Raw genomic sequence first — 16,642 nt, 5'->3', positions numbered from 1 at the left:
TACTTAAAATGTACAACACGATGACTTGATATACGTATACATTATTAAAGGACTCCCCCAGTGAGTTAATTAACACATCCATCACCGTACATATTTACTTTTTTGGTTTTGGTGAGAACATTTAAATTGTACTCTCAGCAAATTTCAATTATACAATACAGTGGTGTCACCTATAGTCATCATGTTATACAATAGATCCTCTGGCCTTATTCATCTTATAACTGAAATTTCATACCCTTTTAACAACCTCTCTTTATTTCCTCCAACCCCCAGCCAACAGCAATCGATTTTCTACTCTCTGATTCTATGAGTTTAACTTAAAAACAAAATCCACATATAAGTGATACCATGCAGTATTTATTTTTCTCTGTCTGACATTTCTCATAGCATAATGCCCTTTAGTTTCATTCATATTGTTGCAAATGACAGAATTTCCTTCTTTATAAAGACTGAATAATATTTCATTGAATATATATACAATGAATATATATATATACAATATATATACATATTTTCTTTATCCGTTCATCTGTAGATAGACACTTAGGTTGTTTCCATAATACTGGAAATAATACTTTGTAAATAATACTGCTTAGTAAATAATACTTGGCTTCTGTAAATAATACTGCTATAATCATTGGAGTACAGATATCTCTGAGATAATGATTTTACTTCCATTGGATATACACAAAAGTTCGATTATTGGACTATATGGTAGTTCTATTTTTGATTTCTTGAGGAATATCCATACCGTTTTCCATAGTGTCTGTGCCAATTTGCATTCCCACCAACTAGTGCACAAGGTTTCCCTTTTCTTCACATCCTGGCCAACACATATTATCTCTTGTCGTTTTGATGATAGCCATTGTAACAGGTTTGAGGTGATATTGTGGTTTTGCTTTTCATTTTCCTGATGACTAGTGATTTTGAACATCGTTTCATGTACCTGTTGGCCATCTGTATATCTTTGGAAAAAAAATGTCTATTTAGATCCGTTGTTATTTTAAAGTTGGGTTATTTATTCTTTTGCTATTGAGGTATATGAGTTCCTTATATATTTTGGATATAAACCCCTGTTGGATATATGGTTTTCAAATTTTTCTCCCATGTCATAGGTTGTCTTTACATTTTATTGATGGTTTTCTTTACCATGAAGATTTTTAGTTTGAGTAGTCCTGCCTTACTGTAATCCTACAGTTTTAAATGGAAGAGGAAACATTACACATATATACGTATATATATACATATATATGTATAACTGTTTTTCCTCTCTTTCTCTTTGTTATATTTTTCTAATGATGAAAGGATCGCTAATATTGAAATGACAAAATCATGAATCTCATCTTTAATTCAAGTTTCATTGAATGCACCTCTCAGAATAGTTTAGGATGTGTTGCAAAACTCATTGGTTTGAAACAACATATGCTATGTTTTCACATGCACTACATGTATATCACAGGTTGACTGATGCAACTACTCTGAATTTTCCTTAGTCTAGGATCTATATTGACATAGCAGACAACATATGGAACATTGCTTGTTTCCAAGGCAAAAGTTAGGGGGAAAAATGGTATTGAAATTAGATTAGGTTTTTAAAGCTTCCCTCAGGAAATAAGTACATGTGTTTCACTCTCATTTCACAGAACAAAATCCGTTACTTCGAAGAGGTAGGCAAGTTTAATTCTACCATGTTTCTGTGTGAGAACAAGAAAAAATCTTAATAAACAATACTAATATTTACCAGAGTTCAATATTTACCTTCTGATCAAATAGTTGGTTCCCTATCCTTTACTCATGAGTATCCTTCACTTACCCCTATCATTTACTCAAAATACAACACGATGTCCTCACAGAAGCAATGAAAAATTCTTTTCAATTATGATATCAATCTCAATGTCCAAGATGCCTGAATGATATGAGGTACTATATACTTATGCAACTCAGAGACCTATGAACCAAAAGACAAGGTATCTGCTCTCCAAGAGCCCAGTTCCTACCCATGGATGTTGAGAAACCAAAAATGCTTTTAATGCTTCTAAAGTCAGTATCCAAGATGATTAAAATTTTATTATCTAGAATATTCTAGAAGACTATAAAACCAGGCACTATTTCCATCATTTCTCTGTGTGTCTTAAGTAAGAATACACAATGCATGTTATTTTACTCTCATGATAGATAGATATAGGTATATAGATATAATGTTACATATATATTTCAAACATTATTTTATACATGCTAGATAGAGAGAGAGAGAAGAGAGGGAGGCCAGAAAATTTAGGTTTTTTTCAGGTTGGGGAGACAGAATATGAAATATAATTCATTTTCCCTGCTTTACATAAGACATAGCCTTTCCATCATTGACCAAGAAAGACATTAGTTTCCTAGGCACATGACAGAAATAAAATACAGTCAGCTCATCAGCTATTAAATAAATATAAGATCAACTATTTTGTTACATGAATTACAAAACTACCTCTATCACCAGTGTGATCTTATATATAGTGTCCATAAAATCATGATAGCAAATAATAATCAAAATTCCTTCCCCACTGCATATGTCTGGCAGTTTAGTTTCTGTTCCTCATGGTCCAGAAGTGGTAGCTATTAGGCATGAAAACATTATCATTCTCCTCATTGTTGTACAGTTAACATTTTTTTGAAACTTTTATCAGTTTCTTTTGAAACTAGAAAAATTAGTCTTCAGTAGTTACGCAGGGCATAGGCTTCTAGAATACACTCATCTCACAGGCTTAAATGTAGAAAAGACAAGCACAGAATTCGTAGTCCCAATTGACAGTTTTAAATGTAAAATGTTTTCATTAAATACACCACAACACAAGAATAAGAAGTAATTTATAGGTAAGGAATTCTACCTCTGGACATATGTTTCCTGGCTTCTGTAAATTGAACAGACTCTAGGTGACAAAGTGATAATGCAATAACAAAACTATTTCACCTGCAGTAACAACTGCCAAATTCTATTTCACCTGGCAATATTGTGGAAACTCTGTGGGCTTTAACTACATCTGATAGAAATAGTATATTTTTAGTATATATAGTATATTTACTCTGTTTTGCTACATATACTGTGGGTGTTCAGTGAAGAATCATGTAGAGTGTAGGTCAGTCCGTATGTTAGAGATGATGGTAATTTAAACTAGGATGGGTACAGTTCAGTAAGGAGATATATTGTGTATAGAATGAAGTGATTTATTGATTGATTGCATGTAGTAAAAACAGGGAGAGATTCTAGAGAGTCAGCAGCTTGATAAACTGGCTAAGGTGAGACTTTCTCCATCAGTTCATTAAATAATTATATTCATGGGTGAATTCTCTATTGATGCGGACACTTTGATCATGTTGCAATCACTTGCTGATTGTTGGCCTCTTCAACCTCCCAAAAGAATAACTTTGAGGCAATGAGCAGATATGGAAAAATTGCACATTCCATCACATACACATTATGCATTATTTTAGTGATGAGTAGTATGTGTAAATAGAAGAGCCATAATCAGGTAAAGAGGAAATGGGTGTGTTTCTGTACAGAAGCAAAGCTAACCTTTGAGTTCAGATTTTTTTTCTATTATAATACAGAAGAGCCTCAATATCAGTTAACTAGAAAATTAGGTATTTTAGCCAAATTGTACTTACATACTTAAACTATGACATGGAGCATTAAGTTATTGAATTCTATTATCAATAAAGGCCTAGGCAGACATTATGTCTATACAATGCCAGAAATGCCAATTGAAAAGTGAAAGCTAACAAGTAAATTTATGGATCCATTTATTTATAATTACAAAAAACCTATTTGATTTATTTCTTCCCAGTTTGAAATAAAGCCAGTTTTATTTTAGCAATCAACACCTCAGGGTTTGTGGCTATTCTTGCTGTTTGTGTTCTTATCATGTCAAGAGATAAAAGAATTCTACATAAAATAGCTCTTTAGATAAAAGTAGTTTCTCAGGGATTTTAGAATGAGAGCTTTTTGAAACTTTTCTATCTATAAAAAAGTAGTAGCCTATATCTGAATGATTGCCTCAGGAGTCTATGTTAAAGTTGTGATTAAATTAAATTCAGACTATTACAGGACTTTATTAAATAAAGTTTATGAGAAGCAGATAATATATATTTAATGGCATACAGATCAGTATTGACAAGTAAAGGGCTCAGTTAGGCAGTAATTCATCAAATGTCTTGCAAAAAGATATTACTAACTACATCATATTTTGATTTTTTAAAAAAAATCGAATAACCAATAATTACAATTCAGAGACACCCAACATGAAGTAACATTACATGGTTATTTGGGAGGCAGTAAAAATGTGTAATGAGAAAACAAACTACAATAAGAAAAAAAGGAGAGGTAATAATTAATTCAGTCTTTTTACAATATGATGTTAGAATTATGAGTTTATAAGAAGACAGAAGTACAGCATTCCTTGGTTTAAGAGTAAGATCAATTCTGAAATAAAATATATGCTAGCTAGATGTAGTAGGCAGTTCAAAATAAATCTGTCTAAAAGAGAACTAACTTCTCAAAGGAAAATAAATGTGTGTGACATTCATAGGCTTTATGTGGTGACAGACTGGTGGGCTCATGTTACTTAGTTGAATCCCAGTAGATCAACAGGGATTGAAAATTATTTAATGACTGTCAGTTTTAAAATTCACTAATAAAATATAGTATACTAATGGTATATAGAGCCTGAAAAGTGTGCACATTTGAAGTTCTTAAGTAGGGAGGGAGTTCATCTTTGCCTTCCTTCCTAAATTCTCTAGAGGTGTGCTTATAGCAATATGCTTTCAGTTAAAGCCTGAAAGGCCGAGGATGTAAGGCATTTAGAGGAGATAATCTCTACTTTAGGAGATTGCCCTTTACTGTTAGAGCCATCCCCAGAATGATCCTTCAGTGTGCTGGGACTCCTTATAACTGGAAGAGATTTCTAAAGCCACTTTCTTCAATAGAAGAAAAAAAATCATCCATCTGTGCTCAGCATCTTGTTCTTACCTCTACTTTAGCTTAGGTTATATTATTTTGTGTTGGATTACTTACATGTAATTATCCATTACCATATGCTGAACAATGGAAGAGGAGGGAACAGATTTTGTGTGGTTTGGATTGGTTTCTATGCTGATGTTCCTAGTGTCTGTTAAAGGGCCTACCAACTGGAAGGCTGGTATTCTTCAATGTATATGAAGAAAAACAGGGGAAAAGGAAAGTAGGAAGGAGGCGAGGAGAGAAATGGAAGGCAAGTGCTGTTCTAGGATTATGCCCCTGCAAGATATTCATGTAGGTACTTGATAATAGTCAATTGAAAACATTTTAAGGGTAATATCACTCAAACAATGATTGCCTCCAAACCTTTGAGCTCATATCATGTAGCCATGCAAATAACATAGCTTTACATAGCTTTTACAGCAGAAAGTAAGATGCAAGTACATCTTCTTAGCTTAACTGTAAACAAAGCCAGTTTTCTTAGATAGTGATACAATTGGAAAGTGGAAAAATATAGACATAATTTAGTTGAGTATATGAAATACTATATATAGTTTTGTAAATTCCACTCATGAATAGTTTTCTAGAGTATATATATATTTTTTCTCTACTATTAAATTTACATGCAATGTTTGTATATCCATTGGTATCTTTCATGGTATAACATAGTATAAGTAACCAATGCATATTATTTGGAGTATGAGAGTTGGTTATAGAATTCTAGAAACGGATGCTACAAAGATGTGTCCCTGTGACTATGCTTTCTAATTCTAATGCTTCCTAATAATTTCAGAAAGGGATAATAATAACTATCATTTTAAAATGCCTAAATTTTTATAGTCTTAATAGAAAAGTATCAATTCAGTTATTTTCCCACTTTAATGGAATAATAATATTTTAAAATATATTGCCACTATCTAAAATACAATGTTCATTAGCAGAAAAATAACCATGTGGCAGACAAGGTGCTACATTTTGCATACAAATATAAAATCCTTAGATACTCCTGGAAGATAGATATTTACCCTACTTTGATTTGTGATTTACCCTACTTGGAAAACCAAGACTCAGAGTAGTTAAGTAATATGTTAAGGTGATAAGACACTAATGATTTGCAAAGCTCAAATTCAGACACAAATATGTCTGACTTCAGAGCATAAACAATTTTACCACATTGTCTCTCATCACATTATATATTTGGACTATATATCATGACCAAATATATATAATAAGTCTACCTTTTCTGAGAGAAATATAAGTCAGAGCAGATAATATAAAACACTGATTTTTTTGAAATTCAAACCACATGCTGTATTATGGAATTCTCAAGTATATATAAAAGAGAGGTCGATATTGGGGATCCTCTGGGTTCATAGAAAATGATTACATTAATTACCTCTTTGGGGAGGAACTATTTATTTTAATTTCTTAATTTTTAATGATGTAAAATTTTGAGCATATTTTGTCTTATTATTAAAAGAAATTTAAAATATTTTAATTTCTAGGTTTGAATATTAAATAATGCTATTTTATATTTATATATATAAAATAGAATGCTTAAGATCCTTCCTACTTCTGTCCTGAAACACATTGTATTGGAAGTCAGATGCCCGAGTCGTGAAATTAAATAGAGCATGAGAATTTTGGCTAATGGAGGCCATTAATCTTTCACATTATAGTGTGTATAATAGTTAAGAGCAAGGCACAGAATGTGTATTAGCCAGGTTCAAAGCTTGGTTCTAACACACACTAAGTTCTTCTTTTCAAGTCTCTGTGCCACGTTTTCCTCATCTACACAGGGGAAGAATAATAATATCTAAATCCTTTTATAGAAAAAGATAATAAGGGGCAGAGGTATTGGACCATATCCAAGGAAAAAGAAAAAGCAGGCCAGACTTGTATTAAAATTGTAGTCTATGTAAATCCAAAGGTTATAAATTTTCAATTATATCATGCTGCATAATAAGAAATAGGATGAAGGGAATGGGGGTGGAGAGGAGAATAAAGGGAACAGGCATGGGAAGAGGAGAGTAACAAAATAGAGGAGGAAAAGAGAAATAAAAAACAGAAGAGAAGGAGAAAGAAGAGGAGTAATGGAAGATAAAGAAGATATTGTTACTTGCTTATACATGAAATTCTGAAAACTGCCATTAGGCCATTTTAAGGCAGGTGCTATTCTCATTTTACAGATGAGCAAATTAAGGCATAAATATGCTAACTCGCATGTGCAAGGTGAAATATTAAAAGTGGCAAACTCAGACATTAAGAATTCTCAAATTTTCTAACTGAAGTATTAAAAGTACAGTTTTTATGAAATCTTACTACCCTATTATTCTCTCTACAGTTTTCTGGTGAACACTGGTATTTTTATCATTAAAAGGATAGGAGAATTATTGAGTACTTTATTTTATTCATAAGAAGCCTTTAAAAAACTTTTAGAATTTTTACTTAGAGTATATACGTGATAGAGGGCTCTTGAGGTCAAGTTCCTTGAAGAAAAGATTACAGAAAAAAGAATGTGATGATATTGGAAATGTTTATCAATCCTAACATTTTAGAGTTCTTTCCTTGCTCTTGAATCATCAACTTGTCACTAGATAAGCTTCTGACATTTTAAAAAATAGAAGTGAGACAGGAATAGTTAGCAACTGGAAATTATTCCATTTTACACTGTTAAATTTTAGAATGTATTTTTCATATACATTTTAGATATTCAAAAAAATAATTAAGGTGATATTTAACAATATTTTTTAAAAATCTCTCCATTTTCATAATTCTTTATAGTTATATTATTTTAATTATTCATGGGAAATAACTACATCAGTTAAATATTCCCATCTGCATTTCCTTCTTTAGAAGAGCTTGTTAGCATTTGTAATCAGAACATGACTATTTGTTAGTAAATTATACACAGTACAAAGTTGAATTCTATACATTTTTGCTGGGAGCAAGCCAAGAGGAATTTGGGCATTCAGTGGAATGATTTAATTAAATGTCCTTTTCTGTGAATATATTTACATTTATTTGATTGATAATTCGATTTAGAAAATAGTAGAAAGTACTTTCAAATATCATACTCCTGCATCCAAAAACTGTCACTGCTAAACATGAGTGCATTGTCAAATCCATATATCCCTTGAACAGGCATCGATTTATTCAGTAAATATTGGTTAAACACTTTCTTTGGGCCAAGCACTGTTTGAAATATTGGAGATACAGGAGTGAAAATATCCAAAGCCCTGATTTTGTGAAACTGGCATAATAGGGGTAGGCCAAATGATAACCAAAATGAAAAAAAAGGAAAATAAGCAGTATGTTAAATAATGATGTGTTAGTAAAGGAGTAAAGCAGGGAAGAGTAATAGAGGATAATGGCAGATTTTGCAATTTTACACAGGTAGTCAGGAAGGGCCCCAAGGAAAAAGTGACAGGTAAGTAAAGACCTAAAGGGGGGGGGGGGCTTCCCTGGTGGCACAGTGGTTGAGAATCTGCCTGCCGATGCAGGGGACACGGGTTCGTGCCCTGGTCCGGGAAGATCCCACAAGCCGCGGAGCGGCTGGGCCTGTGAGCCATGGCCACTGAGCCTGCGCGTCCGGAGCCTCTGCTCCGCAACGGGAGAGGCCACAACAGTGAGAGGCCCGCGTACCCCAAAAAGCCAAAAAAAAGACCTAAAGGAAGACACTGACTAGTTCTGAGTAGGGAATGATATTATCTGACATGATTTTAACAGGCTAGTTCTGGTTGCTATGTAGAGAATATATTGAATGTGCTAAGGACAGAGCAGAGGAAAGATTTAGGAGAGCGGGCATTAGAGGTGGTGAAAATTGGTCAGTCTGGATATATTTGAAAGTATCACCATGAAGATGGATTGTATGTGGGCTGTGAGATTAAGAGATGAGTCATGATGCCTCTAAGTGTTTGGATTGAGCTATTTGAAAGATGTAGTTGCTATTTGTTGATTTGGAAAACTCTGTGGAAAATTTGTTTAGGAAGACCAAGCGCTCAGTTTTAGATACACTAAGTTTGAAATGCCTAGTAAACATCCAAGTAGATTGATAGATAGATGGACGAATACATAGATACATAGATAAATACACAGATAGATACATACATAAATGGATTTGTATTTCAGGGGAAAAGAATAAGCTGTAGTTTTATGTTTATGAGTCATCAATATGCAGATGATATTTAAAGCTATAGGACTCCATAAAGTAAATGACTAAAGATGTGGAAAAGTCCTGATGACTGAGTTGGTGACAGTCCACACCTAATAAGTCAGATAATGAAGAAGCAGCAAGAGAAAGGGAGAAGCCAATGATGTAGGTTTTTTAAAAATGTGTGTGTTATTCTGGAACTCAAAGAGCAAACGTTTTCAGGAGAAGGAAGTGCTTAGCAGTGGCAAATGTTGCCCATAGACTGAGTACGTGAAGCATGAGAACTGACCTTTGGATTTAGCAAGGTATTTATTACTGCCTCACTAGTGACCTCGGCAAGTTCATACTCTGAGAAGTGATAGAGACAAATGCCTGAATACAGTGAGTTCAGTATAGAATGAGAAGGGGAAAATGTGTACAGACAACATGAACACAATGAAAGTAAGGAGAGAAATGGGATAGAAGCTGGAGAAGATAATGAAGGCAATAGCAGGATTTGTTGTTCTTTGGGGGGGGGGGGGTGTAATTAAAAGAACATGATTCAATATGTTTTCTTTAATCCAAAGAATTCATTTAATGTTTTTGTCTTATGAATATCTTGAGTAAATACTTTGTCCATTCTGAAGTTAAAGTTATAATATCTAGATGCAAACAAAATTTCTGAGATCAGCATATATTACTAAAATACATACATCCTACTCATATTTGAAAATTCACATCTAACATAAGCATTATACCAGATCATGTCAATAGGTAATTGTCAAGAAGTCAAATTTACAGACTGTGCCAGTATCACGAGTTTCATCACTTATTTTTTCTTGGATTTGTATGCAAATTAAATTTCTCTTTCCAAGTGATTATTAAATTAAAAAAATATTTTCCCTACTACGTTCAAGACACTATGCTAAATGTGTTACATAACTTGCTCTTCACTATAGGCTTACAAAATAGATGTTATTAACCTATGTTCTAAATAAGAGTCCTGGGGATCAGCAATTCAGTGACTTTCCCAAGCCTTTGATAAATATGACTGATGTATCAGGGATTCAGTCCAGGTATACTTAGTTCCAAAATATATGACCTTCAACTTTGACTACTTTATAACATTATAGTTACTGAAAGACAGGGACTAAGTTATATGCAACACTTCTTTTGTATTCTGGGTAGAACCAAGTCTAATGAGAGGCAATTAACATGACCTTACTCTTAATATAGCTGTTAATTTGTCCAAGAAAAAACCAATATATTGGACAACAAACAAAATTTTTCTCATGTTTATAATCATTAAGCAAAAAAAAAAAGTAAACTAATCCAGACTTTTTTTTTCTTTTAAATGTCTTGTCATTATTATGAGACAGTTTACCAAATTACAAAGCTAAAACAAGACAAAGCAAAATTTCTGCTGCTGACAAGTCAGAGATTTGGATGCAGTAAGTTGCACATCAGATGGTGTTGATTGTGCAATAAAGGCTGTAAGGAATCCAGAATTAATCCTCTAGCTAGCCTACTGAGTTTCCCTAAAGGTTTGCCACTGGAGATGCAATTACCAGGACTCTTACAGTTCAAGTGTAACCAAATCCTTACCTCAAAGGAATGATGGCTTTCTGCATGCTTAAATTTTGTGCAGTTTAATTAATACCTAAAAATGTAAAGCTCCATGTCTTAGAGTCAAATAAAATCTCAAAAACAGAACTGTTAAATGTACTAGGAAAATAATTAGGAGCCCAACATTTTCTCATTACTTTAAAGTAGATTTTGTGTCAACATTTAGACACATATCAGAAAAGACACAACCAGCCTCATTTTAGAATTTTGGTCTTTGGAAATCTTTGACCAGTATAATATCTATTCCATTTATTGTTTTATTCCCCTTCATTTCATTGCATTTTCCTTGTAAGTTTTAAAGTTTCAGTAGTGAGAAACTGCAAACATCAACAGCCTCTGGATGAAAATTTTATTTTTAAAATTCTACGGATGTAGAAAAAAATCTTGTGGTTACCAGAGGATAAGGTGGGGGAGGAACAAATTGGGAGATTGGGATTGACATACGCACACTACTATTTATAAAATAGATAACTAATAAGAACCTGCCTTGTAGCACAGGGAACTCTATTCAATACTCTGTAATGGCCTATATGGGAAAAGAATCTAAATAAAAAAGAGTGGATATATGTATATTTATAACTGATTCACATTGCTGTACACCTGAAACTAACACAACATTGTAAATCAACTCTACTTCAATTAAAAAAAATTGTCCTATTCCTATATGATATAAAAAATACATTTTACTGAGATACTTAAATGATAACATGCCTGAAGTTTGTAATTTAAAGGTCTATTATACATAATTCATATTTATCATTTATATATGGGCCCAGTGGTACTATAGAAAAGAATATGATTTAGAGTTGCAAAGAAATGGTTTTGAATTTCATATAGTTCACATATGACCTGCATGAACTTGTAAAAGGTCTGTATTTTTCATTTCTATATGTAACTAAAAGTTAATATTACACGAGTAATAGGCTGGTCATAGTGTTATAATTACTAAATAAGAAAGTATATATTATCTTCTTGGAAATTAAAAGCAAGTAAACAATTTCTTCTCTTTTCCTCTTATCTAGAAACACAGCTAGAGCATAGATAAATGGAATCAGTGATTGAATTTTAATTTTAGAAAAACAGAAAAAACTTATTCAACCTGTCTGTAAAGCAGAATAAAGATATGTTTTATTAAAAATGTCAATCTTTCTCATAATAAATTGAAATACTAATGCTTTCTCCAACTTTAGAAAAACTGAAAATGCCTGGAATATTTTACATACACATATATATCTACAATATACACATATGTTTGTTTTTTAAGTTTTCTAACCTAGGAAGTATATATCTTATCATTCCTTAGTGAAATATTGATATGTGATATGAATATAGAGGACTAGCATATTAAGCAAGACATTCTTTTTAGGAATTTAAACACTGTAGTTTTGAAATGAGTTAACTTTTCATAAAAAGTGAAATGGTTATATTTCAAGACAGTTAAATGAATTATAAATAATTTTCAAATGACTATATTTTATCACATACACTAAATATTACTTTTAATAACTTTGGGGCCTTTTGCTTGCTGTTTTCTACAAACACTATTAGGATCCAATGAAAATTTGAATATGCAAAGAAGTACATGGAGAGAAAGACATTTTGTCATGTAGGCTGAGAAGGTGAGCATTAAAATTTTACCTCCTGCCAATGGCCAATGTTAGGAAGAAAACCAAAATCTAATAATTATTAGCCACCATTTAAATTGAGTATGAAAATTCAGTGAATATTTTCTACTGAAACAAAGTATATAAAGTATGCTTTAAAGTATATTATAAAGTATCCATCCCACTCATCTTAAAATTAATATTAAAATCCAGAGATTCATTTTGGTATTATCTTATCAGCATTAAGCAAGTGATCAATAATCTGGGGCAAAAAAGAGAAGTTTAAATAAATAAATGAAACTCACCTTGTCCACAATACATATCTGCTTTCTGGTTTGAGCATCAAGTATTTCAATCTCAAAGTGAGTAGTTTTTGAATGTTTAACTGCTGGAATTGTTTTTAGAGGGCCTGCTGAGAGTATAAATTGCGACAAAGAGTGAAAATTTCTCAGGTCATTCTTCAGTATGGACCGTGTAGCTCCTGGGGAAATTAATTCTCTCTTGCGTTGTGAAGCAAGGAACTTGTGCCTTTTGAACATTGTGTGAACTAGCAGAAGAATCTGTCTTGTCAACAGGAGACACTTGCAATGTGTTCCCTTCAAACAAGTTAAATACTGCTGGTGAAACCTGGAAAGGTCAAGTGGCATGCAATTCCAAGAGTTCAGTTTTATTTAGCAGGCTTGAAAACAATGACTGATCTCTTTCTATATATAACACACTATTGTGAATTGCTGCAATGTAGATTACTTGACCAGCATTCGAATTATTTCTAGCTTTCTCCTTTTATCTCTGCTTCTTAATATGGCCAGTAGTATCTGAAATTCCAAAGACAGAAAAGAATAGACAAGAGTTTTATCTCTGAATTCTGGATACACTAATCTTTAAACACATATATTATTATTCACACATTCACATGTAGATGTATTTAAAATTAGCTTATTGCTATCTTATAGTTAGATTTTAAAATACCTAGTACATTATTACATAACATTTTTTTGGTAAATTCTGCCTAGGATAAAGATTTGTGCCATGTTTTGAATACACACATATACATCTAATAGAAAACAGACAAGTTCTTCATTCCATACAGGGAGTAGAAAAATGGCAAATCATCTATGAGATTGGAATATGTAGAGAGGAACTTTATAATTTAAGGAAAAGGAAGTAAACCTTATTTTAACATTTTTATGCACATTACATCATAAGGAGATCATTAAGTTTATATACAAAATCAGTACTAAACATCACATTTATCACAAAACTAGGTTATGGCAAATTCAAATAATCTCAAAATGAACACTGAAAAGTGATAAACAAACTGGAAAGAAGGGTTTGTGAAAGATTACAGGTACTCTGAGACCTGTAAATCTGGTGAAGGAACAACTGACAAAACTCCAAACTATAGTGTCACTGATTCAAAGGAATATTACAGGAAAATATTCTGGGATGTTATTTTCAATGAAAACATGAAAAGGAAAATGGCTACAATAGTAGATGGGGAAATCTAAATATCTACGTGAAACTAATCTTTACTTTTATAATTAAATAAAATAATGTAGTTTTAAAAATTTGGACTACACATTATGCGCTGGAGATTCACTTACACATTGTTCAGTTATCATTTTCATACTCTAGACCACCAGCACACTCAATATTTATTATTAAAAATAGAAGACAGGGATGTATGTGTATATATATTTTTGTGTGTGTGCGCACACACACACACACACACACACATTGTCAATTTTATCACCCCAGTTGTTCAGGACTTTAAACTTGGGATTACCCTTAACATTTCCCTTCCTCCCACACCTCAGATCTAATCCATCAGAAATCCAGAACATAATCTTGTCAACATCTCCATAGCTAACTTCAAAGCATCAATCTCACCTGTATTGCTTTTCTAAACTGGTCTCCCTTTGTCAATATTGTTCAAATTATAGTCTCTTTTTAAAGCAGCAGCTAGTGATCAATCCTTATATTAAAACAGGTAATGCAATTATCTGCTTAACACACTGCTTGGGGATTCCTATTTTATGTAATGAAAAAGCCAAATTTCTCTGAAAAGGTCTAAAAGGCTCTGCACCATCAGCATTTTTTGTATCTCTGATCTCATCCTCTAATCTACAGTGCTCAGAACAGTGTCTGGCACACAGCAGGTGCCTAATACATATGTATTAAACAAATAATCAACTAATAAATAATTGATCAATAAATGTATCTTAACGGTGTAGGCAAAATGATGTAAATTAATTGCATGCTGAGGTAAACTACTAGCACATTATAGCAAGGTAACATAACTGTGCAACCCATATAATATAATCTTCAGAGATAGTTTCTATTTAAAAAAAAAAAAGAGAATTGTTGAATGACACAGGTGTCAAACTGCAAGAGCTCCCATTGCCAACACTGGAATAATTCAAGTAAGAACATAAATACTGATGATAATATATTTTAACTCAAAGAACAGTGTAAATATCTGTGAGTCCATACTGTTATAAATAAGTGATTGAATAAATAATAAATAAACTGGGACAAGGGGTGAAATTTTCATATACAAGAATTGCAAATTATATATAAAAATCTCCTCTTGAATGTGGGTTTCACTTAAGTAGCACAATGAATGGAAGTGGAAAATAGAAGCTTTATGGTGGAAAAACCTGGCAGGCAAACAGCATTTTAACCTAGAGGCCAAGTCTAATATCACCATGAAGAGTCACGCTGATATCACGTACCAACTGATATCATGAGATGAGGGCACTTCACCTCTGGGGTAGTCTTCCAAAAGTTCATTACCTCAGTCTAACTATGAGAAAATATCAGACAAACACAAATTGAGGGAAGTTTTACAAAAATACCTAATATTCTCTCAAACTGTCAAGAATATTAAAAAATGAGGAAAAATTGAGATACTGTGGCAGATCAAAAGAGACTATGTAAAGACATGAATAAAAATGCAATGTGGTATCCTGATTGTTTTCTGGAAGACAAAATAAATGGATAGAAAATCCAGTAAAATAAGAATAACATCTGAAGTTTAATTAATAGTGTTATACTTATGTTAATTTCTTAGTTTTGACCAAGGTTATGCAAGATGTTAAGATAGGGGAAACTGAGTAAAAACTTTCTTTTCAATGTTTTTGTAAAATTATTCTAAAGTAAAAGATATGAAGTAAACATATACCGACACAGGCAAAAAAAAAAAAAAAAAAAAAGGAATGGAGAAAAAAATTGCTGCAAAATGGCATTATTTAAAAGGAGAAAATTGTAGATTTTTGGCTATGCTGGTCACCTAAGTTAAAAATTTTGGAAGAATAAAAAACATTTCAGATATTATGCTATTTATTGTTTCATTTTATATTTTGAAGTAGCTTCAAAAATAAAAAGTTTTATATATGCTGAGTTGTGCTTTTAAGATTATTGCTAAATAGATCATAATGAAATTAATACCATGAATTACTATTTGTTTAATACTAGACCTGGCACACCACTTTAAACTAGATTGCAGTTTAAATATATTTATAATAGAAAACTATTATAAAACAATGCAGTATAAAACAGGAATCTTTATTCCAATTGCATTTACTTACAGTAAAGTGTGAAGAGGGGGGCTTACAATATCATTTTTCTTTATCCTCATATTTTTCATTTCTTTTTGACAGAAAGCATATCATTTCAATTTATTTTCCATTTGAAGTGCTACTTCTTATGAGATCATTTAAAATAACTAATAGACATTTTTAGAGCAGTTTTAGTTCAAACAAAAATTAGGCAATTAAAAGTGTGGAGTTCCCATATATTTATTCTCTTCCATCCCAATACACTATACATCCTATTATTAATATCTTGCATTAGTGTGAAACATTTGTTACAATTGATGAACCAATATTGATAGATATTTATGAATTGAAGTCCATACTTTATTTTAGAGTTTAGTCTTGGTGTTTTAGGACTAAACTAAATTAAAGTTCTATGACTTTTGACAAATGGAGAAATTCATGTATCCACCATGATAACATCATACAGAATAGTTTCACTGACCTAAGAATGTCCTGTGCTCTATCTTTCCATCCCTCTCTGCACTCCTCCTGAATTCATGGCAATCATTGATATCTTTACTGTCTTTGTAGTTTTGCCTTTTCCAGAATATCATTAGTTGGAATCATACAGTATGTAATGTTTTCAGACTGCCTTCTTTCACTTAACAATATGCATTTAAAATTAGAGCTTTTTAAAAAATCACTGAATAATACCCTATTATATGAATGTACCACAGTTTAC

General features: G+C 32.1%; 1 protein-coding gene across 4 annotated transcripts in view; it reads right to left on the bottom strand.

The window, feature by feature from the left end:
• Positions 1-13,001, bottom strand: part of TECRL (trans-2,3-enoyl-CoA reductase like) — a 105,643-nt gene extending 92,642 nt beyond the window's left edge. For 3 of the 4 annotated variants that reach the window (XR_010841013.1, XM_059066331.2, XM_067035731.1), the window contains exon 1: positions 12,667-13,001. Coding sequence is in view for 3 of the 4 variants with exons in the window: in XM_059066331.2 (XP_058922314.1) it covers positions 12,667-12,900 (234 nt within the window). In the remaining variant the exon portion in view is untranslated. Of the gene's footprint in view, positions 1-751; positions 966-12,666 lie in introns of all 4 variants that reach the window. The other variant, XM_059066330.2, reaches the window with a different exon arrangement.
• Positions 13,002-16,642: the final 3,641 nt, after the last annotated feature.

The sequence above is a fragment of the Kogia breviceps genome, chromosome 6, assembly GCF_026419965.1.
Source record: "Kogia breviceps isolate mKogBre1 chromosome 6, mKogBre1 haplotype 1, whole genome shotgun sequence".
NCBI classification, from domain to species: Eukaryota; Metazoa; Chordata; class Mammalia; order Artiodactyla; family Physeteridae; genus Kogia; species Kogia breviceps.
The sequence above is the reverse complement of the archived record's forward strand: the minus strand, read 5'-3'. Positions and strand labels throughout refer to the sequence as shown.